Source organism: Vitis vinifera, chromosome 10 (genome assembly GCF_030704535.1).
Source record: "Vitis vinifera cultivar Pinot Noir 40024 chromosome 10, ASM3070453v1".
In the NCBI taxonomy this organism is placed as follows: Eukaryota; Viridiplantae; Streptophyta; class Magnoliopsida; order Vitales; family Vitaceae; genus Vitis; species Vitis vinifera.
In genome coordinates this window covers 19,098,001-19,125,762 of record NC_081814.1, presented here as the reverse complement: position 1 = coordinate 19,125,762, position 27,762 = coordinate 19,098,001, and the positions used below count along the sequence as shown (strand labels likewise).

Here is a 27,762-nt window from a genome sequence, read left to right as displayed (position 1 = left end):
TAACTCCGAAATTCTTAGACCCCCAAATTCTTGGCCACTTGCAAATTAGAGACAGAGAAGGGGAGTCAATGTCATCTTCGCCAATATTCTCAAGGTCTTCAGCCACTTACAGAAGGCCCCACCAAGCTTCCACCTCGGTCAGCCCTCCCGGACCTCCCACACCGCCAGTCGATGCGTCTCCCAACCCCAGACCCATTGCCCAGCTCCTGGCTTTTGTGGTCGTCGTTTTCTTGGGCTTGCTGCAGTTCCTGCCTGCAACCCATTTTCGCCATCCCTCCGATCCTCTCCGAAAATGGGTCCCTTTTGACTCCGGTTCTCCCGTTTCTTCTTCTGTGAGTCCCTTTTGAACCTTGCACTTTCTTTTTATATTTTCTATAAGTTTAGTTTTATTCTTATTTTTTGTAATCGGGTATTCTGTTTGGTTATCTAGAAAATAAAATAAAAGAATGGAAAAGGGCAGACAGGGGAACTCTGAAGCTTACGTTTATTTATTGAGTTTTTGATAGATCATTTTTTTTTTTTTTTTACCCACTGGGACTTGAACCTGGAACTTTCCATAACCCTCCCTAACCCTTTACCGCTTTAAGGGCTCTTAGGCTATTATTGTCCCGTTCTCTGTTCGGGATTCTGAAATAACTTAAAACATAATATTTAAAATCTTGAACAGGAATCCAAAATTGTTGGCATTGGCCTGTGTTTGGTTCCTCAGAAAATGTAAGAAAGAAAGAAAGAAAGAAAAGAATAGGAAAGATAACTTTGATGGTTGTATTTAACTTTTTCTTTAGCTTTCTTGGATGCCTAAACAACACAAAAGAAAATATTGAAGCTTAGATTTGTCTCTCTTATTATTTCTAGTTGTTTGAAAAAATCAAACTCAAATAAACCTAAATTGTTGTACTGTACTCTTTTGAACAAAGGATTATGTTTTTATTAATGCTAGAAAAGGAAATAAACTTTCATCTTTTATGTCGCCGTACATATTTCTAAGCAACCAAACAGAGTAAGAGAGAAAGGGAGAGCAGCTTCTGATATTAATTTGTTTTCTTGAGTGGTTATTCTGTTGCTAAGAAGACTTAAGAAAGAAAGAAAAGACAGAATTTTCAAGCTCCTACTTGTCTTTTCATTGTTTCTTTCAATAGACAACATGAAAAATAATTTCCAAAAGCTCAGACTAAGGGATTCAAAAATTTCATTTGAATTATTTTTTTTCCTAAATTTTTCTCAGCGACCAAACAGATCAAAAGAATGAGAAAAAGGAGAAAGCATCATCTGATATATATTTATTTTTCTCTAGTGAACCTTATGGGCTAACAATGCTGTTGTGTTTATAGTTTAGCAGGTCTGTCGCTTCTGAGGATGGTAAAATACACATTGTCTCTTGGATGGATTGTTTAGACCTTAGAGTGCTGGTGGTTCTTGCCAATTCAACTCTATCGAACTCCAGGTTCAAGTTTTACAATTTGTTCTCATACATTTGTCATGTCATACACATATCCAGCAGCTGCTTGATTTTCTTTCCTGTAAATTTGGGTTCTTTAGATTTTGTTTGGATCTCAGGAAACAGTGGAAGAAAAAAAATACTTTAAGGAATATTAGTTTATGTTGTTGGTTGATGGAAAACATCACTGATGGATTTTAGGAGGTACTTTTATATATTTGAAACCTCCAAGCTTATTTCTAAAAATCATGAGGAAGGCTGAGGCAAGAGTGTGAGAAAAATTCATAGGGCTCAAACTTATGGTTGTTTCCTTGCCCTTTTCCATTCTTTCCCTTTTTGTTTCCTCTTCCTTAACTGTACAGCTTCTGGGAGCCCAACAGAGCCATAGGCTCCACTTGAACATACTAAATAACAAGAAGAGAAAGTAAAATAGCAATGCCACTCAAAGTAATTGTCGTTATTTTCCTTTACTTGTCTTTGCTCCTTATGAGATTCAAATGAAGCCTTTTACTTCATTTTTTCTCTTCTTAAAATTTTTCCTGCAAGTTTCTCATACATTATTATTATTTTCTTTTTATTGGAGTGGATATTCAGCTTGGGAAACATCATGCTATCAGCTTAGTGCCTTTTAAGCCCGTCTAATTTAGTCCTTTAGAGATTCCTGCTAAGCATTTCCTTAAGGCTATGGCTTGCATGATTTACCAGTTAAATATCATGCTTAGGCAATGTTGAGTTGAATGTTTTTTTGGTATTTATGCAAATATAAACTTTTCAAATAAATGATTAAATTGGACAATCAGCAAAGGAGGTAAGCAATTTATGCATCTATGACTGTCCTGTTTGTTTGTCATAATATACCAGATTGTGTCGTAAATAGAACTTGGATGACTGGTGAAGCATGTATCACATGCATGCATCAAACTTTGTTCACCAAATTTTATGGTGCTCATCTGAGTGATGATTTTTTAAAATTTTTGAGGAATACTGATTGTTTAATGAAAATTTATCTGTATGCAAATGTTACATAGTGATACAGGACATGAAAGTAAGATGCAAGGAGTAGTAGTGTAATTGAGCGAACCATAGGAATCACTCCTAGAAACTTTTAGGCTTCAAACCCAAGTGCTCTTTGCATCACACGAAGAAAATAGTGGCTGCCGGAAATTTAATTGTTCATTCATTGATTTCTTTTCAGAAGATAGATCAACTACCATATAGAACTTCTCTAGGGGCTTATAATTCCTTGGAACTAGTCACATAGTAGTAATGCAACTTGGAAATAACAAAACCTTGGACTTTCTGCTAGACTACATTAAAGACTCTCGGAATACGACAATATTAATGATTGAAAATAGTAACTTGTGGCCATTGATTAGGGCCATTAGGCCTATAATGTGATTTTTGGAAAATACTTCAAGATTGAATCCATATTAAATTATATAAGATCCCAGCTAAGCCTATTATAATCTAGGGAATGGCAAATTAAAGCTTGGGCCTTGGAGTCCATTCCCTTGCGTCTTTGGTAAACTTTTAAACGTGGTTGTTATTCGTCTCCATCAACTCCCCTCGACTTAGGAAAACTTGACCCTGACTTGTGGAAGACATAAAATCTCTCATAAAGGTCATGATTCAATTGTTGGAATTCTCTATCTATGATCCATGTGCAATTTGAAAGTGGCCTCCCTATCCATTTGATAAGATACTTTTGATAGCCCCTTCTTCTAGTTGAAACAATTTGGTGATAAAAAACATCTTCAATTTGCTCCTTTAATCGAGGAGCTAGGGTAAGCCAACATTTGGGCCATCGTTATTTATAGCATCTTCAGGATCAGATCATAGGGTGAGGTCCTCAATGTTGAAAATGTTGCTAATGCCCATATTTTTTTTGGCAAATCAAGAAAATAAGCATTGGAGGTAATTTTTATGAGCACTTTGTATGGACCAACATTCTTTGAGTAAATTTTCTTATAGACACCTTTAGGATGTCATTTTGGCCTTTTTTTTTTTTTTTGATAAATAAGCAAAGAATATAATAACAAAAGACAAACAACCACAAAGCATACAAGGGGTATACAGGGTAGCTAAAACCTCAAAAACAAGATAAGAAAAAAACCAAAAGCCTCATCAACCCTTAAGTGGATGCTAACCACTCCAAGAAGCCTATAAGAGAAAGCGACTCCTCTCCAATATACAATTTAGCCCAACTCCATAAATTACAGACAAAAGAATTTTTGAGTTTCTGAATTGCTAAAGAACCCCCCCTAAAGGCTAGCTTATTGCTCTCCTTCCAAACCGTCCAAAAAATGCACAACGGGATGGATTTCCAAATCTTTTTCCTTTTTTTTTTCCCACAAAAGGGTCCCTCCAACTAAATAAGACCTCTTTTACAGTTTCTGGAAAGACCCACTGAACACCAAACAAAACTAAGACGATTTCCCAAAGAACTCTAACCATTATACAGTATATAAGAATATGATTTACAGTTTCTTCTTCACAACCACATAAAAAACAACGATTAGGGAGCTACCACCCTCTTTATTGGAGCTTATCTAACGTAAGCACCTTCTTCCACGTAGCCTCCCAAGCAAAGAAAGCGACTTTGGTTGGAACTCTATCCACCCATATGCAATTCTTCGGGAAGGCGGTGTCATTGGGGTTAACCAATAAATTGTACGCTTCCTTAACTCCAAACTGCCCGTTTCTTCCACCCTTCTAAGAGACTAAGTCATCCTCCAAAGTTAGCCTATAGCTCCTCAAGACATGGAGCAAATTTCCTACCAAATCCAATTCCCAATCATTAAAAGCTCTAGAGAATCTTAGATTCCAACCTCCCTGACCGAAATTCTGGTCCCAAACTTCCTCCACCATGGCGTTCCTATGTGTAGCCATGACAAATAATTGTGGGAAAGTTTGGGACAGCGCTGTACGGCCGCACCAATGGTCAGTCCAGAATCGGATTTTATTGCCATTTCCAATTGTGAACACTATATTTTCCCAGCACCAATTTGTTTCCTTCAAAATCTCCTTCCAAACCCCTACTCCAAACGCCCCATTAGCCTTATTTGTCCTCCAACCAAAGCCCTCTTGCCCATATTTTACCGAAATCACCTGCTTCCAAAGATTTTCCTTGTTTCAAGCAAATCTCCATATCCATTTGCCAAGCAAGGCCTTACTCAAGAGAGCTAGCTTCCTTAAGCCTAGCCCACCCTTCTCCTTATCCGCACAAACCACCTCCCAATTAACTAAGTGGGCTTTCCTCTCTGAAGAATTTCTGAACTCCTTTATTGATAATGAATCGGTACACACCATACACGTATATATACACAAATGACTGAATAAGAAACAATCAATCTAGCTTAATTCTCTCCTAAAATTAGGAAACTAAATCATAAGGAAATATCCTAAATGATCTCTCCTTTTTTATTCCTAAATTAAAGTCCTAACTTTGGCATTATTTCAACACTCCCCCTCAAGCTGGAGAATATATATCATATAATCCCAGCTTGCAAGTTAAGTCTTCGAAGTTAGGCCTAGGTAAAGCTTTGGTGAGGATGTCTGCGGTTTGGTGCTTGGTAGGAACATAGTTTAATTTGACCGTCTCACTAGTCACCTTCTCTGTGATAAAGTGTCTGTCAATCTCAACATGCTTGGTCCTGTCATGATGCACGGGGTTCTTTGCTATGCTTATAGCTGCCTGATTATCACACATCATCAGAATTGGAGATGAACTCGTTTGTCCCAGTTCACTAAGAACCCTTTTTATCCAAATCCCTTCACAGATTCCCTGTGCAAGAGCTCTGTACTCAGCTTCTGCACTACTTCTGGCTACAACTGATTGCTTCTTACTCCTCCAGGTAACAAGATTTCCCCAGACAAAAGAACAATATCCGGAAGTGGACCGCCTGTCAATGATGTTTCCTGCCCAATCCGCATCTGAGTATACTTCAGTGTCACGGTTCTCTGTCTTTCTGAAGAATAGGCCTTTCCCTGGTGTCATTTTTAAATATCTAAGAATCCTGTAGACTGCTTCCATGTGTTCCTCAGTGGGGCTGTGCATGAATTGACTTACAGCACTCACTGCAAAGCCAATATCTGGCCGAGTGTGTGAGAGATAAATCAAGCGCCCGACAAGCCGCTGATATCTCCCCCTGTCTACCGGTGTACTTTCTTTCTCGATACCAAGTTTCTTCTGACTATCCATAGGAGTATCAATTGGTTTGCATCCAAGCATACCGGTCTCCTTAAGAAGATCGAGTATGTATTTTCTTTGAGAGACTACGATTCCTTTCCTTGATCTAGCCACTTCCATACCAAGGAAATATTTCAAATTTCCAAGGTCTTTAACTTCAAACTCTTCTGACAAATACTTCTTCAAATTCTGTAACTCCCCCATATCATTTCCAGATAGAATAATATCATCGACATAGACTATCAATATGGCCAATTTCCCGGCATGAGATTTCTTGACAAATAGAGTATGATCAGCCTGACCTTGTTTGTAGCCCAGCTTCAGGACTGCTTTTGTGAATCTATCAAACCAGGCTCGAGGAGATTGTTTAAGGCCGTACAATGATTTTTGGAGTTTGCAAACCTGATTCTTTGCCATACTTTCTTCGAAACCAGGTGGTATTTCCATGTAGACTTCCTCTTCTAGGTCCCCATTTAGAAACGCATTTTTTATGTCCAGTTGTTGCAAGCACCAATCTTGATTGACAGCCAATGAGAGAAGGATCCTGATAGTGTTCAGTTTTGCAACAGGAGCAAAAGTCTCCTGATAGTCTATCCCATAGGATTGTGTAAACCTTCTAGCTACCAAACGAGCCTTGAATCTTTCGACTGATCCATCTGCTTTGTATTTTATGGTGAAAATCCACTTGCACCCCACAGGCCTCTTCCCAACCGGCAAATCTGTGATAGTCCACGTCCCATTCTTCTCAAGTGCATCAATCTCATCTTGTACTGCCTTCTTCCATTCTGAAATTTTTAATGCCTCTTGTATTGTGTTGGGAACCTGAGTATCATCAAGAGAAGTAGCAAATGCTCTGTAAGATGGTGATAACCCTTCATACGTAACATAATTCCCAATTGGATGATCTGTACATCTCCTAACACCCTTCCTCAATGCAATTGGCAAAGTAGAATCATCAATGCTGGGAATTAACACCTCTCCAGCCCTATCCTCACCTATGTTCTCTTCAGGAAGACTTGAATTGGAGTCAATATATTGGCCACATGTTGACTGTGATCCGTGCTCTAATTCCTGTCTTTTCCTCCTCCTGATGTAAACTTGTAAGTTCTCATTAGCAAGTTGTGGGGCTATAGGTTGAATAGGCATGGGAGACTGGATGGTCACGGGAGAAGGAACATTTGTGTGCTGGGCTGGCTGAACTGATGGCGGCATGGGTGTGGACAACTCAGTGGGCGCGAATTGGGAAGGATTTGGTGACTCTGAGTGAAAAGAAGGTACACCATCAAGAAAAGACTCCCAAACTTGATGTTCATTCATGCTCTCCCCCTGAACATGAGATTTGGGATAGAAGAAGACATGTTCAAAGAAAGAGACGTCCATGGTGGTGTAAAATCTTTTGTTGGTTGGAGAATAGCATTTGTACCCTTTTTGGGTTGGAGAATACCCTAGAAAAATGCACTTATTTGCTCGAGGAGCAAATTTGCTACGATTTTGAGGATACACATGAACGAATGCCGTACAACCAAATACTTTGAGTGGTAAATCAGAAGAGGCGGCATGGGTGTGAGGAAACTGTTTTAAGAAAAGTTGACGTGGGGATTGAAAGGTAAGCACTCTGGATGGCATACGGTTAATCAAATAGGTAGCTGTGAGAATAGCTTCCCCCCAGAAATAGTTTGGAACATTAGAGGAAAACATAAGGCACCGGGCAACCTCCAAGAGATGTCTATTCTTGCGTTCGGCCACCCCATTTTGTTGTGGGGTGTCAACGCAAGAACTTATGTGGATAATGCCATGATTTTGAAGATAAGCACTGAGACTACTAGTAAAGTATTCCTTTGCATTATTTGACTTGAGGACTTGTATTTTGGAATTGAATTGATTTTGAACCATACGATTGAAGGTTTGAAAAATGTGCCCGACCTCTGACTTTTCTTTCATAAGGAAAACCCATGTTACCCGAGTATGATCATCAACGAATGTCACAAACCATCGAGTGCCAGAAATATTTTTTATCCGGGAGGGACCCCACACATCACTATGTACTAGAGAGAAAACAGTCGAAGGTTTGTATGGGATTTGAGGATATACTGTTCGAGTATGCTTTGCAAACTGACAAATTTCACAGTGATAAGATGCTGGATTTTTATTGATAAATAATCTGGGAAACAATTTTGCAAGGTAAACAAAGCTAGGATGACCAAGGCGATAGTGTAACATTATAATCTCACTATCTTTATTGACCTTAGAATTTGACACAGAATTGAAAGACTCTGACATACTCTGAGACTGTACGCAACTTGCTTGAGAGACTTGGTTGGAGAATTGGCCACATGAAAGGAGGTAGAGCCCGGAACACAGTTCAGCACTGCCAATCATCTTCCCCGATTTCAAGTCCTGAAAAACACACAAGTTTGGATAGAATTTAGTAACACATTGGAGATCATGAGCCAATTTGCTAATGGACAAAAGATTGCAATCCAAGTTTGGAACATGGAGGACAGAGTCAAGATATAAGTCTTTAGTAAGTTTTATAGAACCTGTCCCGGCAATTTTTGACTTTGAACCATCAGCAATATGGACGGATGAATGACCATTACTTGGCTTGTAATTTTGAAGAATGGCAGCATCTCCTGTCATGTGATCAGAAGCACCTGTGTCTACTATCCACGGCCTCATTCCTCCTCGATTAGCAGTGAAGGCTACACCGGTAGTACTGCCACTGCCAACTTGGCTTAATAATTTCTGTAGCATCTCCATCTGCTCTTTGTTGAATGGACTCGGCTCGGGAACAGAGGTGCTCTCAGAGTTGGCAGCCACGTGTGCTCTGCCATCTCTGTCAAACCGTGGCTTTGGTTTCCAATCAGCAGGTTTGCCATGAAGCTTCCAGCAAGTCTCCTTATAATGGCCTGGTTTCTTACAATAATCACACCAAGGCCTATCCCGTTTCTGACGATCTCCACCACTACTATTAAATGACCGAGCCGCAAGGGCAGAGGCATCCAATGTTGGGGCAGGTTGCTCTTTTGATCCCATCATCACTTTCTTTCTACTTTCTTCACGTCTAACCTCTGAAAAAGCCTCCCTGAGACTTGGCAGGGGTTTAATGCCCATGATTCGGCCTCTAACATCATCCAATTCCCTGTTTAGTCCTAGGAAGAACTTGAACAGTCTCTTTTGTTCCACAATTTGCCTGTATGTTGCTGCATCATCCGAACATTTCCATGAGTGAGTCTCAAATAAGTCAAGTTGCTGCCAATACCTTGTGAGTGTGTTGTAATACTGAGTAACTGACTGCTCTCCTTGGCGGAAGTCATGTAGAGCTGATTCAACCTGAAACAGTTCTGAAGTATTTTCAGAACTTGAGTAAGTTTCTTTGGCTGCATCCCATATGTCCTTTGCAGTCCCAAACAACAAGAAATTTTCGCCTATGTCATTGTTCATGGAATTGATAAGCCATGACATGATCATGCTGTTTTCAATCTTCCACTTCCTGAAACCCGGTTCTGTAGTTTCTGGCATGACTGCTTCTCCAGTGAGGTACTCATCCTTTCCTTTACCGCAAATGAACAGCAACACAGATTGTGACCACTGTAAATAGTTATGGCCATTTAATTTGTGTCCTGTGATGAGAATAGGAGAGGAATCATTGCCACCAAGGTTTGGAATTTCAGATCTGCCCCCTGATTCTGGTGACATGACGCTGGATACTTGTGATGATGCCATTCCGTATTTTGTCATGGACCGGAAAGGTAGAAGAACACTTTTCAAGGCACGTGCAGGGACTGGAGTTGAGAAAAAATAGCCGAAGGACGCCGGAAAATCTGATCAGAGGGCCCGCGGAAGCAAAAGAACCCCAAAAGAGGCACGTGCAGGGCTCGGATTGCACAAACAGGTAGGAAGGGTGGCTGGTCGGCGTCAGGCGAGCCTGGAGGAGGAAGCGCGTCGCCGGAAAGTGGCTCACGCGCCCTCACGCGCCGGTGCGTGAGATGCAGTCGCCAGTCGGAAAAACGCGCGTGGGCGGCGCGTGGATGGGTTTCTGGTTCCGGTGCTTTGGGACAAATTGGAGATCTCCTCCAGGCGCTCCTTGCGGTGTAGAAAAAAACCGTCGCCGGAAGTTCGCCGGAAAAGTTCGCCGGAAAAGTTCGCCGGAAAAGTTCACCGGAAAAGTTCACCGGAAAAGTTGCCGGCGGTGAGTGTTTTCTGACGACTATTCGACTGACTGGAAAGTGTTTTCTCCCTTGGCTCTGAGAACAGGGACTGATGGCCGGAATGAGAGAGAGAGAGAGAGAGATGATCGGATTGAGATATGGCCAGAAAGATTTGGCCGGAATGAGTGATGGCCTGAATAAGAGGTGGCCAGAAGGGATTAGGGTTTCAGAAAACTGGCTCTGATACCATGAAGAATTTCTGAACTCCTTTATTGATAATGAATCGGTACACACCATACACGTATATATACACAAATGACTGAATAAGAAACAATCAATCTAGCTTAATTCTCTCCTAAAATTAGGAAACTAAATCATAAGGAAATATCCTAAATGATCTCTCCTTTTTTATTCCTAAATTAAAGTCCTAACTTTGGCATTATTTCAACACTCTCCAAGTTTCCCCCTCCCCAAAGAAAGCCTCTTTGTAATTTTTCTAACCTTCTTGCTACTACCTTGGGCATTCGAAAGAGAGACATTTGATAAATGGGCATACTAGCCATCGTACTCTTTATGAGAGTGATTCTCCTGCCTTTGGAAATATATTGACGTTTCCAAAGCGCAAGTCTCCTCCTCACTCTCTCTTCCACCCCATCCTACACAGAGAGAGTCTTGTTAGGAACCCCTAAAGGAAGTCCCAAATAAGAAGAAGGCAAAGAACCCACCTTGCACCCTAACTCCACTACCATCACATCAACCTCTTCCACCTCACCAACTGGGAAGATTTCACTTTTGGCCAAATTGATCCTTAAACCTGACGCGGCTTCAAACCAAAATAAGGTCCAGCTCAAGTGAGTTAGGTGCTCTTTCTTTGCTTCATAGAAAACAATTGTATCATCAGCAAAAAAAAGGTGGGAAATATTCAAATCCGACCTTCTTCCCCGGATTCTGCACCCTGAAAGGAAGCCCCCCTCAACAGCCCTCCTAATGAGAGCACTCAACACTTCCATTCCCATAACAAAGAGGTAAGGAGATAGGGGGTCTCCTTGACGAAGCCCCTTGGTACTCGGAAAGAAGCTTGCTGGCACCCCATTAACCAAAACTAAAAATTTAGCTATAGAGATGCATCTCCACATCCATTCCAACCACTTTGACCCAAACCCCATCTTTTGCATAACCTTTATAAAAAACTGCCAATTAATGTTGTCATATGCTTTTTCGATATTCAATTTACATATAAGCCCTTTCTCTTTTCTTTTCTGCCAAGAATCAATCACCTTGTTTGCTATTAGGGAGACATCCAAAATCTGTCTACCCATCACAAAAACATTCTGATCAGGGGAGACCACTTTTCCAATCACTTTCCTGAGCCTATTAGCTAGCACCTTAACCATCAATTTCTACAGCCCCCCTAGGCTTATAGGTCTAAAATCCCCAAGGTCCTCAACCCCTCCTTTCTTTGGTATTAGAACCAGAAACGTGGTATTGAGGCTCTTTAAAAAAGAGCTTTGTTCATGGAACTCCTTAAATATTTCCATGACTTTCTCTTTTACAAATTCCCAACAGTTTTGCCAAAAAGCCATTGTGAAGCCATTCGGGCCTGGGGCGTTGTCTCCATTCATATCCATCAAAGCAGAGTGGACCTCTTCCTCAAAGAAGGGAATCTCTAGGTTCTCAGCTTCTTGGCGGCTTATTTGATCTAATTGCAGCCTCCCAATATCAGCCTTTCAGTTTGAATCTTTTGATAGCAATTACTTCTTCCTCAAAGAAGGGAATCTCCAGGTTCTCAACTTCTTGGCTGCTTATTTGATCTAATTGCAGCTTATTTGGCCTTATACTTACCATAACCATATCTCCTTCTTTAAAATCAGCAAACTTTCTTTTCAAATCAACATGTGCTTTGTAATTCTCATTGCTGATAGCAATTTTCCTTCGATCATCATCATGTATGTCATTTATATGTTTGCTAAAAGCATTAGCTTCAACACTTGGTCGTGCCTACATTGGTAATGGAATTAAATCAATAGTTTTCTAAGAAAGTAGGCCACTCATGATCTCAAGGGGGTTGTGATCTACAAATCTGTTTGTTGAACTGTTGTATGCAACCTCAACCATTGGAAGAATCTGATCTCAATTAGTAACATGTTCCCTAACTAGGAAACAAAGTAGATCACCCAAATTTCGGTTCACTTCTGTTTAACTGTTGGTTTGAGGGTGAAAAGCAAAGGAAAACTTCACCTTTGTGTTCAGCATCTTGCATAAGCTTCTTAAAAAATAACTCATAAACTTTGCATCCCACTTGAAAACAATAGTCTTAGGCAAACCATGAAGTCAAACAATTTCTTTAAAGAAGAGTTACGAAACATGGAAAACATCCAAAAGTCATTGAACATGGGATAAAGTGCACCATTTTAGAGAAACGATCTACCATGACAAATATGGAATCATGTCCCTTGAAAGTTTGTGGCAAACGGAGGACAAAGTTCATGCTTAGGTCTTGCCATGGCTCATTTGGCATAGGGAGTGGCATGTACAACCCTGTATTTTTCTTCCAACCCTTTGATAGTTGGCATGCGCAACATTTAGAAACATTCTTTTTTTTTTTATAAGTAAAAGCAATTGTATTAAGAAAGCCTGAAGTACACCTGAAAGTATACACGAAGTATACAAGGCAACAAGGCCAAAGGAAGAAGAAAAAAGCAAAAAAATCCCTTACTTACAACCTAACCAATCAACGAAATCGAAAATGGACCATGCAGTACAATCTACATGCACCCTAACCCAATCCGAAAACATGTACAAAAAAGACCGTAAAATAGCTTGATCCGCTAATTCAGTATCTTCAAAGATTCTTTTATTTCTTTCCTTCCATAAAGTCCAAAATAAACATAAAGGGGTTGCATTCCACGCATTTTTTCTTTTCTTTCCAACAAAGGTGCTGTTCCAACCAAGAATGGGTTCCTTGATAGAATTGGGCAAAACCCAATGAACACCAAAAAGAGCAAAAATAAGGTGCCAAATCATAACTGCCTTGGGACAATGAATAAGCACATGATTTGCTGATTCTTCATCCGCTTTACACAAATAGCACCTACTTGGTAAGACCCAACCCCTCCTTTTTAGTTGATCCATAGTTAGAATTCTTCCCCAAATAGCCTCCCAAGCAAAAAAGCTGACTCTCTTTGGAACCCAAGGATTCCAAACTAAGCTTGAAGGGAACTCTCTACCAATGCATGGAACTAGGGATGAGAAGAAAGACTTAACTGTAAAGAAACCTTTCTTTGAAACCCTTTAAAACATGACATCCTCATCACCCCTTCTAAGCGCATGACCATGTAACCTACTGAAAAAAGTTTCCACCTCTTCCATCTCCCAATCATTGTTAAGTCTTGTGAATACAGGGTTCCAATGACCTAAATTCCCAAACTGATCCCATAACTGAGCTACCCAAGCATCCCTGGAGGAGGCAAGAGAGTACAAACTTGGAAAAGGCTCTTCCAAAGAATCCTCTCCACACCACCTATCCTTCCAAAATCGCACTCTACTACCATCCCCCACCTTAAAAGCCACCCTTTTGCTAAACTCTATCCACCCGTTCCTAATCGCCTTCCAAAGCCCCACTCCATGACTCTCCCTTGAAGCACCAGAACACCAACGTCCTTCTTCCTCTCCAAATTTCCTTACAATCACTTGTTTCCATAAAGAATCTTGCTCGGAAGCAAATCTCCAACACCATTTTCCAAGAAGAGCCTTATTCAGCCTAGAAAGGTTTCTAATACCTAAGCCCCCATTCTTTTTCTCCATGCAAACAATAGACCAATTCACCAAATGCAACTTACTTTGAGAAGCTCCTTTCTCCCAAAGGAAGTCTCTTTGAATCTTTTCCAACCTTAGGCTCACCTTGCGAGGAATGATAAATAACGACATAAAGTAAATTGGGAGGCTAGAAAGAGTGCTCTTTACCAAAGTCAACCTTCCTCCTTTGGACAAATACCGTCTCTTCCACAAAGCGAGCCGTTTTTGAAATCTCTCCTCCATTACATCCCAAACCTGAGATGATTTGAAAGCAGCTCCCAAAGGCAGACCCAAATAACAAGAGAGAAGAGAACCTACTTTGCAGCCCAACACCCTAACCAAGTCCTCAAAATTAGGAACCACCCCCACTAGAATCAGCTTGTTTTTGTGAAGATTGATTTTTAGCCTTTAGAAACATTCTTAGCTACATCATTTTTTAAACTTAGCCAATAAAAAGCAACCTCTGTCATTGTAGTTGTTTTATCTCTCCTAAAATGACCAATTGCCCATCGAGAATGTAGTTCCCATATCACTTGCTCCCGATGTGATGTGTTAGGTGAGCAAAGTGTCACTACATGCTCCAAATGACCCTCCCCATGGGCTTATATAGGATGCAGGAAGCTTGTGGAGACCCTTAGAGCCATCTACACTTAGCTACAAGGGAAGAGTGTGGAAGCTTTTAGAGATGCCTAACTTGGCTAGTAACCCTTGGACCAGTGTGGGGTGTTCTAGAGTCTTCCAAAGTCATCTTCTATATAGCCTTGTACATAGACTAGTGTAGGAGCATCTAGAATATTCTTGATTTGTAAGGAACCCTCCAAGGTTCTAGAGACTTCCTAAGTTGGCTATAAATAGGTGAGACCCTCGTTTGGTACCAAGCAAGTGAGCTTCTAAGCACCCGTAAGCATCCTTTGAGAGCAATAAAGTTCCCATTTCTTCAAGTGTTGCCTACTACGCCTTCTAAAACTTCTAAGTCGTGTGTATCTTAACCTAATGAGCTAAGCATCGAGGGTAAGACTGACTTAGCAAGATCAATTGTCTTAACTTGTCTAAGTGCCGCATCGAGGGTAAGCTTTTGAATGGAAACAAGGTTGGCTGACAATTTTGGTACATGGAGGACATTTTTAAGAATAAGGGTAGGTGTGATGTATATGTTTTTGAAACCTGCAACGGTAGCTAAAGAGTCATTGGCCACTGTAATTTTCTTGTTACTTGAGCTTGGGGTATAGGTATGGAAAAGTTGAGATTTGGAGGTCATATGGTCTGTGGCACTGGAGTCTATTATCCAAGAGTCATCATAAACCCTGTGTGAGACATTGATGCAAAAAGAGAGTGAAGGTGTACTTGAAAGAGCCAAAAAACAAGTTCTAGTAGGTTTGTCCCAACAAGCTTCTCAGCTTCTCCATTTCTTCACTATTGAACCCGCCTGTTGCTGAATTTTCCTCAGTTTTGGGTTGCTCTGCCATGTGTGCTTAAGGGCTTTGCTACCCTCCACGGTTTCCCCATTCATGACTTGGTGGTTTACCATTCAGCTTCCAACACTTCTCTTCTGTGTGCCTTGGTTTCTTGCAAAAGGTGTATCAGAGATTGTCCTTGTTCTCCTTCCACTGATTGTCTCTACCTAAGTGTTTAGGCAGATCATTCTTTCTTTGCTTTGAATATTCTGTTTTTGCAACTAGGACTGATCCATCCAAGGTTTGTGGTTCAAGCATAACACTACTTCGGCTTTCCTCTCCTCGAATCAGTGCCACCACCTCATTAAAGCATGGAACCTCCTGCTTGCCAAGAATCTGGATTCTCACTTGATCAAATTCTGGGTTAAGCCCAACAAGAAAATCATAGACTCTATCTTGTTCAAACGAAATCCTTTAGAACAACGGCATCCTCAAGACATTTGGTTTTTATCACCCTATAATGATCAAGTTCTTGCCACAACTTTCAATTGATTGACATATTCAGTAATTATTTTACTTCCCTGTTTTGCAGCAATCGTTTTCACCTTAACCTCATATACTTGAGCCACATCTCTAGCTTTTGAATACGTCTGTTGGATTGCTTCCCAAATATCCTTAGCTGTAGCCAAGAACATACATGTGTCGCATCTCAGGAGTTATAGAATTCTGCAGCCACGCCATAATCATAGAATCTTCTTCATCCCATGCTTCAAAATGGGGATCTCCTGGTTTCAGCCCTGTACCCATAAGATGGCTGATCTTCCCTTTCCCTTTCAGCACAGTGCAAACAAGTTGAGACCATTTAAGGTAATTTTTTCCATCTAGACTATACGCAGCCTGAATGTTTTGCAATTCCCCAGGTTGTTGAGATCAAACAATCTTCTCCGATTGTGCTGTAGTAGTTGTCTCTGCAACCTCCGACATCTTCCACGAAAAAACCTGATCTCTTGGGAATTAAGGCAGATCGTGAAACAAAAAAACCAGTAACAACGAAGGTTGGTAAAAGAACACGTGAATAAAAAAATCTAGCTATGAAGGCCAAAAAAATGGCGATGAAGGCCAGAATGATGCTCAAGTCTTAAAAATCTACAGCTCTGATACTATAACACGAAATATGGGATGAAAAATAATAAGTTTTATATATTAGATTGACTATACACACAGTTTATATAAGATATTACAAGAGAAGAAATAGGAAACAAGAGACATAATAGGAAACTAACTTATTCCTAAACTAACTTATTCCTAAATCATAAAACTATCTATTTACAGAAATAGGAAACTAACATAATAGGAAAATAATTCTCCTATTCTATTTACAGCTCAACAGCCACTTGTCTCTATCATGTCTCCTTTTGTAAAATGTATATGTTGAGTAGCCGTTAGTGCAGGGTAATTCTAGGGCAAATATATAGGGTTGTCCAACACAAACACAATTCTCAACTAAACAAAGGCCAAGTACGTGGGGTCACTGAAGGCATTCTTTTTTCTGCATTTTAGTTCAATGAAGGGTTTTTTTGTTATATACATTCTGATGTATTATATTTCCAAAGGAATGTCTAATGAATGCTAAATATTTTTGAGAAAGAAGGGTTTAGTGAATGCAAAATAGGGCATAACATCAATATGTTTCAAGAAACAATAATATTTTATAATAAGTAGAGTTTTGCTTCTCTTCCTACCAGTAAATAATAAAGAAGGCCTTCTCTAAAAATCTTTTTAGAAATTTAGAATTGCTAGAACTTTTCTGGGTGTTGCCATGGGAGTTCTATACTTTTTAACTGAGTTGATCTCTTTTATATTGTTTTTAGATATCCAGATAAAGTTCATTTCCATTTCTTTATACCTGAAGGGCATGATGACAAAGTATCCTATTTTAAACTGAAGGTGTTATTTCCGCATTCAGACCTTGAAATTTTTGGGTAAGCCATTTCATGTTTAATTGGATCACTCAAAAACTCCAGCTTAGTGTTTGTAAATTAATGTAATTACAAAAAAAGTGCAGGCAAGAGGAAGTTAAAGAGAAAGTTAGGACTGCTAATTCTGGTATAGTGTATGCTGGCCGCTCTTTTGAGGAAATAGTACCTTTTGTTATACCGACCATCCACAGGTCATGGGGCAAGTTCATATATATCTCACCAAATGTTATTGTAAAGGTTGGTTACCCAATATATTGCTATTGTTTGTGATTCTTTCTGTGTTTCCTGAACCTCTTAGCTGGTGGACTGAATGTCACATTGAACCACTGACAAATGAAGTTTAATTTCTTGAAAATGAAAAAAAAAAAGAGCAAAAAGTTCTTATAAATATATTTTTGAACATAAACTTGTGCTTGAAATAGGAGGTATGATTAGATAATGCAGTTCCACACAAAATTTTGTGCCTTCTCCAGCATTCAAATTCTTGGTAAAAAATACAGGGAAACTAGATACCCGTGATTTTTCTCTTTAAATTACTTTGACCAGAAGAATTATATTAGTTTGTTGGCTAAAAATTGAATGTCACGGTACTTGATAATTTGGGCAAGGAGGTCTTAGCTGATAAGAATCCATTCCAAAGTTTACATGATTGACAACTTTCTACTTGATTTATTGCAGGGAAGGGTTGAAGAACTTCTTGAGGCTAACTTGACCAGTTATGCTGTTGCAGTTATTGAGGACTGTTCTAAAAGATTGGATAATTATGTTAATTCAGAGGTCTTAGCTGCTATTCAGAGGACAGCTTCAAAATCTTGGATATCTGGGACACCTTATGCAATGAAGGCTTGTATGCCCGACTCTAGTATACTTTTAATCGATCCTAGGAAATTGGATAAAGATCTTGTGGAAGCCATCCTATGGTGGAGCAAAGTTCTGAACTGGAGTGAAAGGTTTGGTATTCACCGCTTATTTATTTTGCAGTTTTGTGGTCTTTTTTTGCCTTTTTGTTTGTCATATAAAATTTGGATCCACTCTTATTGTTTTACTTTGTGGCTGCCAAGGAACCATGGAAGCTTTGTTTTCAATAAGATTTTTCACTTGAAAGTCTGTTGTGCATGCTGGTAATCACTTTTACCATCAAGAGCTTGGAAGGATTTCCTACAATGGCATATGAAATCCTAGTCATGAAATGATAAAAATTACCCTTGTCTCACCTGCAACATGTGGAATTTTTATGGGCTTGCAATTATTTTATAGGTTTGTGCTGGCAATGGGGTATGAGTGAGGAACAGATGTGAAGGCAATAAGTGGCTTGTGAAAACATGTTCTGGTTGGATTGACATGGGCGCATGGTGTTAGATCAAGTAATTTTTAGTAATTAGGATTCAAGAACAAGGTGGTAAGCTTATTTCTTTGACAATAAGCTTATTTCTTTAACTGGGTTCCATATTCTGATAGCAAAGAGTGAATTATTTTCTTGGTCCCTTTTTTCTTTTGGCAAAAAACAAGTTTCTACAGTTGAGGTTGAAGAGCATTGCTATGCTTCTTACATGTGGTTATTGAGGGTTTTGGGTTTTTATTGTTGTTGAAAAGAGAATAATGTGAAGAGGAAAAAGGGTGAAAGAAAGTGAGGCCACTCCCTATTGCTAGATGGCTCTCTATTTATTGATAAAAAATAATCTAGAGATACAAAGTAATCTCTTTAGCTGATAGCAGACATAAATATATAAGCACTCCTGGATATTAACATTGACACTCCCCCTCGAGCTGGGACAAGGATGTTCCAAGGGCCTTGATTAGAACACTTGTTTGAGAAGACACATTTCCAAGGCATTATCTAATATATTTCTATCTTGATCTGTTGACTTCTATAAGGGACTGCTACCTTCTAGCTCATAACAGCTTCCTTAATAAAATGATAATCCACTTCAATATGCTTGGTTCTCTCATGAAAGATTGGATTACTAGCTATAAGTGGGATTTATTATTGTAATATATTGTCATGGACTTATCAAGTGAGAAACCAATCTCCTGTAGAAGATTCTTGATCCACACGAGTTCATAGGTTGTTTGGGCCATTATTTTGTACTTTGCTTTAGCATTGGGTCTTGGCACTACATTTTGTTTCTTACTCCTCCATGAAACCAAGTTTATGGATTGAAACAAGATTGGTAGACAATTTAGAAACATGTAAAACATTTTTCAAGACTAGGGAAGTCTGTATTTTAATTTCACCTTGACCAACAACAATAGTCAATGACCCATCAGCTGTTGCAATCTTTTTATTACTAGGGCATGGACTGTAGGTACTAAATTTGAGGGAAGAATTTGTCATGTGGTCTGTTGCTCCTGAGTCAAGGACCTAAGAGTTTGGAAAATTAATATTTGAAGCACTTAACACATGAGAGATAAGAGACTTACCTGCGAGTGCCAATGAGCAATCACTCGAGGGTTTTTCCAGAGTTCCCAGCAAGCTTCTTAGTTTTTGATTCTCTTCTTTGTAGAACTCTCTAGTGTCTTGGGAACTTTCATCACTTGGTTGAGTAGCAAAAAGATGAGCCTGCCCCTATTGACCTTGTTATCTGCCTTTACTATTTCGGTTCTTCCCAAAATTAGGTGGTTTTCCATGTAATTTCTAGTGACAATCCTTTTCATGGCCTGGTTTTACAGTAATTGCACCAATGATTTTCTTTGTTGTCTACTTCGGAAAAATCCGCCTTGCCATTCTCATAGCTGAAAACCTGATTTGGTCCACCATTGGGAAGCATTGTCAGATTCCCGTTTGAGACCATAGCCGAGCCATCTGCTGCTTGGGATTCAATCATCACCCCTCGCATTCCTTCTTCTGCTCGAATCGTAGAGATGGTCTTATTCAAAGATAGCAACTCATCCCTGCCTAGGACTTGGCTTCGAACACCTCAGACATGGCAAATAGTTCTTTGAGAAAGGATAGAAGATGAGAAGGGAAAAATAGGACGGAAAAATAGGAGGGAATATGATAGAAGAAGAAAAAGATTTCTAGGAAAAAAATTCAAGAGACCCAATCAGCAAGAAGGGAAAGGAAACAAAATCAATCGACAGAAAAACAGGAAAACCATAAAAGCCGGGAATAACAAATCACAGAAGAATGCGACATAACCAGCAATAAAGAAGCAAAAGAATTGCTTGAACAAAAAGAAATTCCATACCAGAAGGCAACGAAAAAACTCTAGTAAGCCTAGGGCTCTGATACCATGTGGAAAGAATGATTGATTTTTTCTAAATTTAATTCAAGTTACAGGTCTAGTCTTATATATATATAGCTGCTGCTAAAAAATGAAAAGAGAAACTACCATATAAATCCTTACAATCAAGGATTGATATTAATACAATTGACTATACATGGGATTCTATATTTACATAGTTTCCTTAACTAAAAAATCCTATGATCGTGTGACTTTCTAACAAAGTACATCGCTTAACTTATCAAAGCAGGCTCTTGATGATTGTTAAGACATAAATGGCCCTTTCCAACTCCCCTTGAGCAACAACTCTAGGTTTTTTTATTTTTTATGAGAAACAACAGTATAGTATATTATGGTAAGTAAAAATAAGTACAAAGAAGGATGAGAGATCCTCCAATAAGTACACAAAAAGAAAGCAAAAACCTCAAAGTTTAAGAATCTATACAACTATGAGATTCCGCAAACCATGTCCCATGTGGGAATACATAAAAAATAATCTATCATTGCTAGCCCACACCCTTGGAACTACACACCAACATTCATTCAAGTTGGATCAAATTAAGGGGAACACCTTTAAAAGTTGTGGTGCAAGATGCCCAAAAGGAGGCTAAGAAATGAATTATTTTCCAAAGACCCTTTGAAGTTTTTGCCTTGTCCTAAAAAACCTAGCATTTCTTTCCTGCTACATAACCCACACTAGAGCAAGACAAGCAAACTACCACAACACCTTGCCTCTACTAGTATTTCCCAATCCTTTATATGAAATAATCTTCATTTCACATACACTCCTAAGAGGAATCCAATCTGTATGAACCAAGCTGAATAGTCTATGCCAAGGCCCCATTCAATGGGCATGTAATAAGATATGATCTACCATTTCACCACTCTCCATGCTCAAACCTAGGTTGTTGTTCCATTTACACTTCCTCATTCACATTTCCTTACAAAAAGACATTTTTCAGATCCAGTTGATATGATATTCAGGCAAAATTCACAACAAAAAATATTAGAATACCAACAGAATTAATGCAAACTATAGGAGAAAAAGTTTCAAAGCAATCTATCCATTAGTCTTTGTGTATCCTTTTACTACTAATTTAGCCTTGAGTTGTTTAATGGTTCCATTAGGCTGGTACTTTTTAACATAGACCCACCTGCGACCAACGGTGTCTTTACCTTGTGACAAATAAGCAAGCTTCCAAGTGCCATGATTGGTAAGGACACTTGTCTCTTGTTCATGGCTTGTTTCTACTTGATGTAGCTAAGAGCTTCCTAGTAAGTTATGGGAGAAAGCTAGAGTAGAGCATTTGAATGAAGAAGATAATTTATCAAAGGATAATGAGTGTAGGTACATTTGCCTTTTTTGAAAGCAATTGGAAGTATAGAATCATGAAATAAAAGGAACTAGAGAAATAGATGGTAGGATTTGCCACTGGAGACTCTAATTGAGTAGGAAGCTGAGATTGATTTTGACCCACTACTTGCAAAACACTTTCCTTCTCTGATATACATGCAAGGGGATGGGGTTATGAAGTATTTGAAACACTATGTATGAGAAGAAGAATTGGAGAACATGAATTACACAACTTATCATCTAAAGAACCTAAATAAGAGAATAAGGAGTGTTTTCAAAGAACGTAGCATTGACACTCACAAAGAATTTGTTGGTAATGGGATCAAAATGCTTGCTACCTTTCTGTTTTTCAGTAATATCAAATAAAAATGCACGTAATGGAATGAGGAGAGAATTTGTCTTGATGTGGAGGAAGATTATGGAAAAAGCAAACACAATTAATTGTTGTAGGTGGAAGTGAAAATGATGGGAAATTAGACAATAAAATAGGGTAAGAGGTCTGGTTATTTAACATTGCTGATGGTGATTGGTTCATCAGGTAATAAGCAATGAAAATAACATACCTCTAATAAGATTTTGGTATTTTAATGTGAAATGTAATTGTATGAGCAATTTCTAGTAAGTAATTATTGTTCTTCTTTGCAAGTTCATTTTGTTAGGGTCTATACGCACGAGATTTTATGAACAATACTATGGGTAGAATAAAAATTTGAGATTCAAAAGCATTATTAGAATGAAGAATGCAAATAGAGATCTCAAACTGATTATCTCTTTTTTTTTTTTTCTTTTTTCTTTTTAATTTCATTATAAAAGGCTTGGAATGTATGTGGTACCTTGGATCTCCTTTTTAATTTAAAAACCCATGTAATCTTAGAATAGTCATCCATAAAACACGTAAAATATAAGAACCTTTGAGCATTAGGAATTTGATAGGGACCCTAGATATTAGGATGAAAGCTTGCCACCTTTTTGTTTTTTAGGAATATCAAAGAAAAATGCATTTAATGGAATGAGGAGAGAATTTGTCTTGATGTGGATGAAGATTATAGAAAAAGAAAACACAATTAATCAATGTTAGTGGAAATGAAAATAATGGGAAATTAGACAATAAAATAGAGTAAGGGGTTTGGTTATTTAACTTTGCTGATGGTGATTGGTTCATCAGGTAATGAGCAGTGAAAAAAAACATACCTTTAATAATATTTTGGTGTTTTAATGTGAAATGTAATTGTATGTGCAATTCCTAGTAAGTAATTATTGTTCCTTTCTACAAGTTCATTTTGTTAGGGTCTATACACATGAGATTTTGTGAACAATACTATGGGGTAGAATAAAAAATTTAAAAACATTATTGGAACGAGTAGTGCAAATAGAGATCTCAAACCGATTATCTTTTTTCTTTTTTCTCTTTTTTAATTTCATTATAAAAGGTTTGGAATGTATGTGGTACCTTGGTTCTCCTTTTTTAATATAAAAACCCATGTAATCTTAGAATAGTCATCCACAAAACGTGCAAAATATAAGAACCTTTGAGCATTTGGGATTTGATAGGGACCCTAGATATTAGGATGAATCACAAGAAAAAAGACTTACACTTATCTCATTGAACTAAGAAGGAAAACAAATGTATGATGCTTCCAAAGTTCACATGATTCACACTCTAGTTTTCTCTCAGACTTAGTATAGACCCAACAAACATGGATAGGAGTAATCAAAGAAGAAAGGTTAACAATTGATGGGGGAAATTGGGAAAACCATTTAAAGTGTGTTCAAGAAAGGTAAGGAAAGACATAAATAAACTTTAATTGAGATTATAATTAGTTAGAATTAAATTAAGATTAGTATTTATTGGAGTCAAATTAGGAATGGCTAATTAGGTCATAGGAGAATTAGAATTAGAGTCAGAATAGGTTATTAGAATCTTAATAGACTTTGGGTTTCTTAAAGAAGCCTATAAATAAGGCTAATTGACGTAAACCAAAGTAATTGATTGATGATTAAATAATATTAGTTTTTTTGCAAGTGTTGCAATTCTAATGGTGAGACTCCATTGATTTTTTTTTTAGGTGAGATTCCTAAAAGACATTAATAAGATTCTAAGATTTCTATCTCTTCTTCCTTGTATCTTCTTTCTCTATATTTTTTATTTTATTTTTCTCTACCACAAACTTTACCTCTTGTTCCTCTCCTTAAACCCTAAAAAAATAAAACCCCTACCCCACCTATTTGATTGTAGGCAAACCATCCTAGGGTTGTTCTATATCAGCAATGCTAGAAATCTTCTTATTGGGCTTGTCTTGTAGAGAAGGAACATTGAGGTCTCAGGTCGTTTAGTGAATCATGCTCAAGTCCTCTGTCAGTTATCAGTGGATATTCTACAAAATAAGACAAAAAGGGGAAAAATGTAATAGAACAATTAAGGTTTTAGTTAATTAGCTAATGGGAAGAAGATAAAGTGTGGAATGTAGAAGATGAACTTAATTGAAAAGCGAAAGAAGGTATTGGGTGGAACACTCTCCCTTAAAATGATAGAAGAAAATTTATCCGCTGGAGTAAAAAATGACTTTTTTATTGATTTTTCATATTGTAATAAGGAACTTACTAGCTACATGTCAAGCTCCTGAATCAGTAATCCACGGTAAGGAAGAGTTAATGGTGGTGAGAAAAGCATGAGTACCTGTATGAGATAGCATGATAGTTGGATTAATCAGTAAATCTTTACCACTGACATCAAGTTCAGTTTCTGCAATTTGATTTTCAGGACCATTATTAATGGAAGACTCAACTTGATTTGCCTAAGCTGGTCTAAACTTGTCCTAGTAGTTGGCCAGGGTATGATTTGTTTTTTGTCAAGGAGATTGGATGAGTGGAAAAACGGTTTTTTGTCCCTAGGGATAGAATAACTCTAATTCATTCATGCTTGTCTCACATCCGTAGCTATTTCTTAATTTTTTTTCAAGATTTCAACATCAGCCACTTGAAAGATTGAGAAATTGCAAAGAGATTTTTTTTAGTTAGAGGTTAGGGAGGGAAAAAAATATCATCTTATTAGTTAAGACCTAGTGTGTAGGCCTAAGGATTCTGAAGGTTTAGGATTTGGGAAGATTTCTTCGACAAATCATGCTCTCTCGGGGAAGAGGCTTTGGAGATTCCTTAGGGATGGTTCTACTCTTTGACATTAGGTTATTATGAGCATTTATAGGACGCATTCTACTGGTGCTCGCATCCTAATGGTGCTCTTGGGAGGCCATTCTACAAGTGTTTCGGGTTTTTTCTACACACACCTACTTTGTGGTAGGTGATGAGGTGAGAATTTGTTTTTAGGAAGATTTGTGGTAGGGAATCAACCTTTGTGTTCATAAATTTCAAGTCTTTACAAAGTTCTCATAGTTAAAACTCTCACCACATCATCTATTCTTAGCAACTCATCTTTTTCTTAGAACCTTAATTTTGGTCATAACATCACTGATAAAGACTTTAAAAGACTCATGTCCTCTTCGACTCATGTGCATTTGTCTCTTCTGCCTAAGATGCAAGAGTTTGGCCATTATCCCCTCTAAACTTATTCTCTGTAAAATAATTCTTAATAGTTTTGTCCATATCAAATTTAGTCCATTTCTCTCTAGCTAAATTTTTATGGAAATTCAAAGTGTCATATAAGGTTGAGACCTTTGCTTGGCTAGTGGCACATAATAAGATAAATACCAACAATTTGCTAAAGTTAAGAAGATCTTTCAAATATCTTAAGTCCTTATTGATGCATTTTGTGTATGAGGAGTGGAGAGATGGTTGACCTTCCCTTTCTACATTGTCTAATAATCCTAGGTCTTTCACACAGTCTATTTAGACAAGCTAAGATGGATTGAGTTTTGCGTATGAGTATTTGCAAACGATGATCATTTCATATAAAGGTTTCAGGAGCTCCATTATAGGGAAAACCCTTTGGCAAATCTATCTCAAATTGCTTTGGATTGCTTGGCGAGAGAGAAATGCTAGAATCTTTGAGAAAAGTGAAGGACACTAGAGACATTTGGGATCTACTTCCCTTTTATTCTTCTTTCTAGGCCTCCTATACCGACACTTTTAAAAACATTCCTTTCAATATTATTTAGCTCAATTGATATTTGATGTGTAGATCAAAAGGGTTTGGACAGTAATGAAAGGAGCTTAGTTTGGGTTTGGGAAGATTATATCTATTTATATTCTCATGTAGACTAAATCTTTTTGCGTTAGTCTCCTTGTATGGTGGGGGAGTTTAGTCATATTTTGATTAAGTTTTTGTAATTGTGAGGACTCCTTTGCCTTTTCATGTACTTTTTATCCATAATTAATGCATCTTTTGTTTCTAATAAAAAAAAAAAACAAAAAAACTAATCAATGGACAGCAAAATAATTGGCTTGTAAGGCAGTGGCTTGGGTCAGAAGATTTAGGGTTGGAAGCTACTAGGGTTAGGTTGGTAGAGCTGGTGGCTAGGGTTTATGATTGATAGCAGTTAGGCTTTAAACTTGCCCTGATATCATGTTGTAAAAAGGAAAAATATGAGAAAAAAGATTGAGGGAAAGCAAGTGTTAAGGCACTCATTTTTGCTAGATATGGCTTTCTTTATATATTGGTAGAAAAACAATGTGGCATAACGAGGTATCCTCCAACTAGCATAAGACATAAATTCCTCTAATTTTACATATTAACAGTTATTTTGTTCTCCTTTGGTTTCTTTTAGTTTCCCTCCCTTTGTGAGCTAGTCCTTGTCCATCCTTGTCCCTTTCACTCTTTCTTCAGTTAAATTTTTGTATAAGAAAAGGACATGATGGCCATTTAAGGAAATTGGCTATCAAAAGAACTCCCTACTTGGGCCTTTGTAAGCTCTCGTGAAGTCTTAAGTTACATGTAGATTTTATTCTCATTATTTTAAAAAATCAAGACACATCTGAGTCTTGTATTCTTTCAATTTACGACATGATAACTGGAACTTTTTTGGGTTCCCATAAATGGTTTGTACCCCAAATTTGTATAAAATTCGCTCATTCTATATTTGTTTCTCCAACATAGTAAGGAAAAAAATGCTAAGGAGAATGATTTTCTCATGTGTAGTTTTACTATGGAAAATACAAAGAAAATCAAATATAATTAAAAGTAGTGGGTAGTTTATGTATTTTCAAATTATTTAATGTTTATATAGAAAAATTACAATAAGTTAAATGAGTTTGAAGTAGCATATAAAAATAATTTATTGGCTCTAAATTTATTTTTTATTTTTCTTTACTTTTTCTTTTTCTACTTTTCTTTTTATTTTCTTTACCTCGAATTTCCTTCAAATTTTTTAGGAAACAAGCATGGCCTCTGTGAACTTGTTTGGGTAAAACATAGGTCATTCTCTCATTGAATAAATGATCTATCCTATTTTATCATCCTTTAATTATTTTTGTGAATTCAATTATGCACTTCTCTTAATATTCATTCCAGTTCCAACAGATTGCAGAATTGTAGCCCTACCATATTGTCACTGACTTATATGGGTTTACCTTTCACAGGAGCAGTCCTAAAAACCCAGCGATTGCATTAGCTCTCCATGGCAGATATTCCAAGCTTTCTAGTTCTTGGTTACTTGGGCATTCAAGGAGAGGAACTGGCAAGGAGATAATGATCATACCGTATGATGGACCAACAAACATGTGCTCTGGATTTGGCAATGGACCCTCACAATCAGTTCCAGGCAATATCTGGAAACAGTACCTTCCCCCCATGGCAGATAGAATTTTGGGCAGCTAGAATCTTCATTGGCATCCACACACCAGAATTTGCTTGGACATGATGCATCATGGGCATACTGTGCGGATAATCCAACTGAAAGATGTTAAAGTCAAGGTCCATTAGTAAAAAATGGTTCTTGTTATTCTTTATTTGTGGGCTTTCTAGCCCGCAATAACCTGTATAAGAGGCTTGAGGCAGGACTGGAGAAGCATGAGCTCTTAAGCACACTTTAGCTGAATGTGAGAAATATGTTAATAGAAATGATATACTTGCTAGCACTCTCAAACTAGGCACATGTATTTTGTCATTGGTTAAAGGGCTGTCAAGCACAGCCCAACTAGACTCGTGTAAGATGTTTGGTCTTTTTTTGCATGGATCTTTGGTGCTGTCACATATCTACTTCCAGTCCTAACTACATCATTATACTAACCGACCATAATGAAGATGATGCTGTGTTTGATCTGTCCGAGTGAGTTTCAATTAGTT

General features: G+C 38.0%; 1 protein-coding gene across 1 annotated transcript; it reads left to right on the top strand.

Moving 5' to 3' along the window:
* LOC100242682 (uncharacterized) lies at positions 1 to 27,669 on the top strand. Its single transcript, XM_002270365.5, has 6 exons — positions 1 to 332; positions 1,332 to 1,444; positions 16,839 to 16,949; positions 17,033 to 17,183; positions 17,625 to 17,896; positions 27,057 to 27,669. Exons 1-6 carry the CDS (start codon positions 69 to 71, stop codon positions 27,292 to 27,294), a joined length of 1,149 nt encoding a protein of 382 aa, XP_002270401.3. The 5' UTR covers positions 1 to 68; the 3' UTR covers positions 27,295 to 27,669.
* The last annotated feature ends 93 nt before the right edge of the window (positions 27,670 to 27,762 follow it).

Coding starts and splice junctions, on each gene's coding strand:
- LOC100242682 (XM_002270365.5), top strand. CDS start 69: ATGTCATCTTCGCCAATATTCTCAAGGTCTTCAGCCACTTACAGAAGG. Junction 333..1,331: donor GTTCTCCCGTTTCTTCTTCT/GTGAGTCCCTTT, acceptor TTGTGTTTATAG/TTTAGCAGGTCTGTCGCTTC. Junction 1,445..16,838: donor TCAACTCTATCGAACTCCAG/GTTCAAGTTTTA, acceptor TATTGTTTTTAG/ATATCCAGATAAAGTTCATT.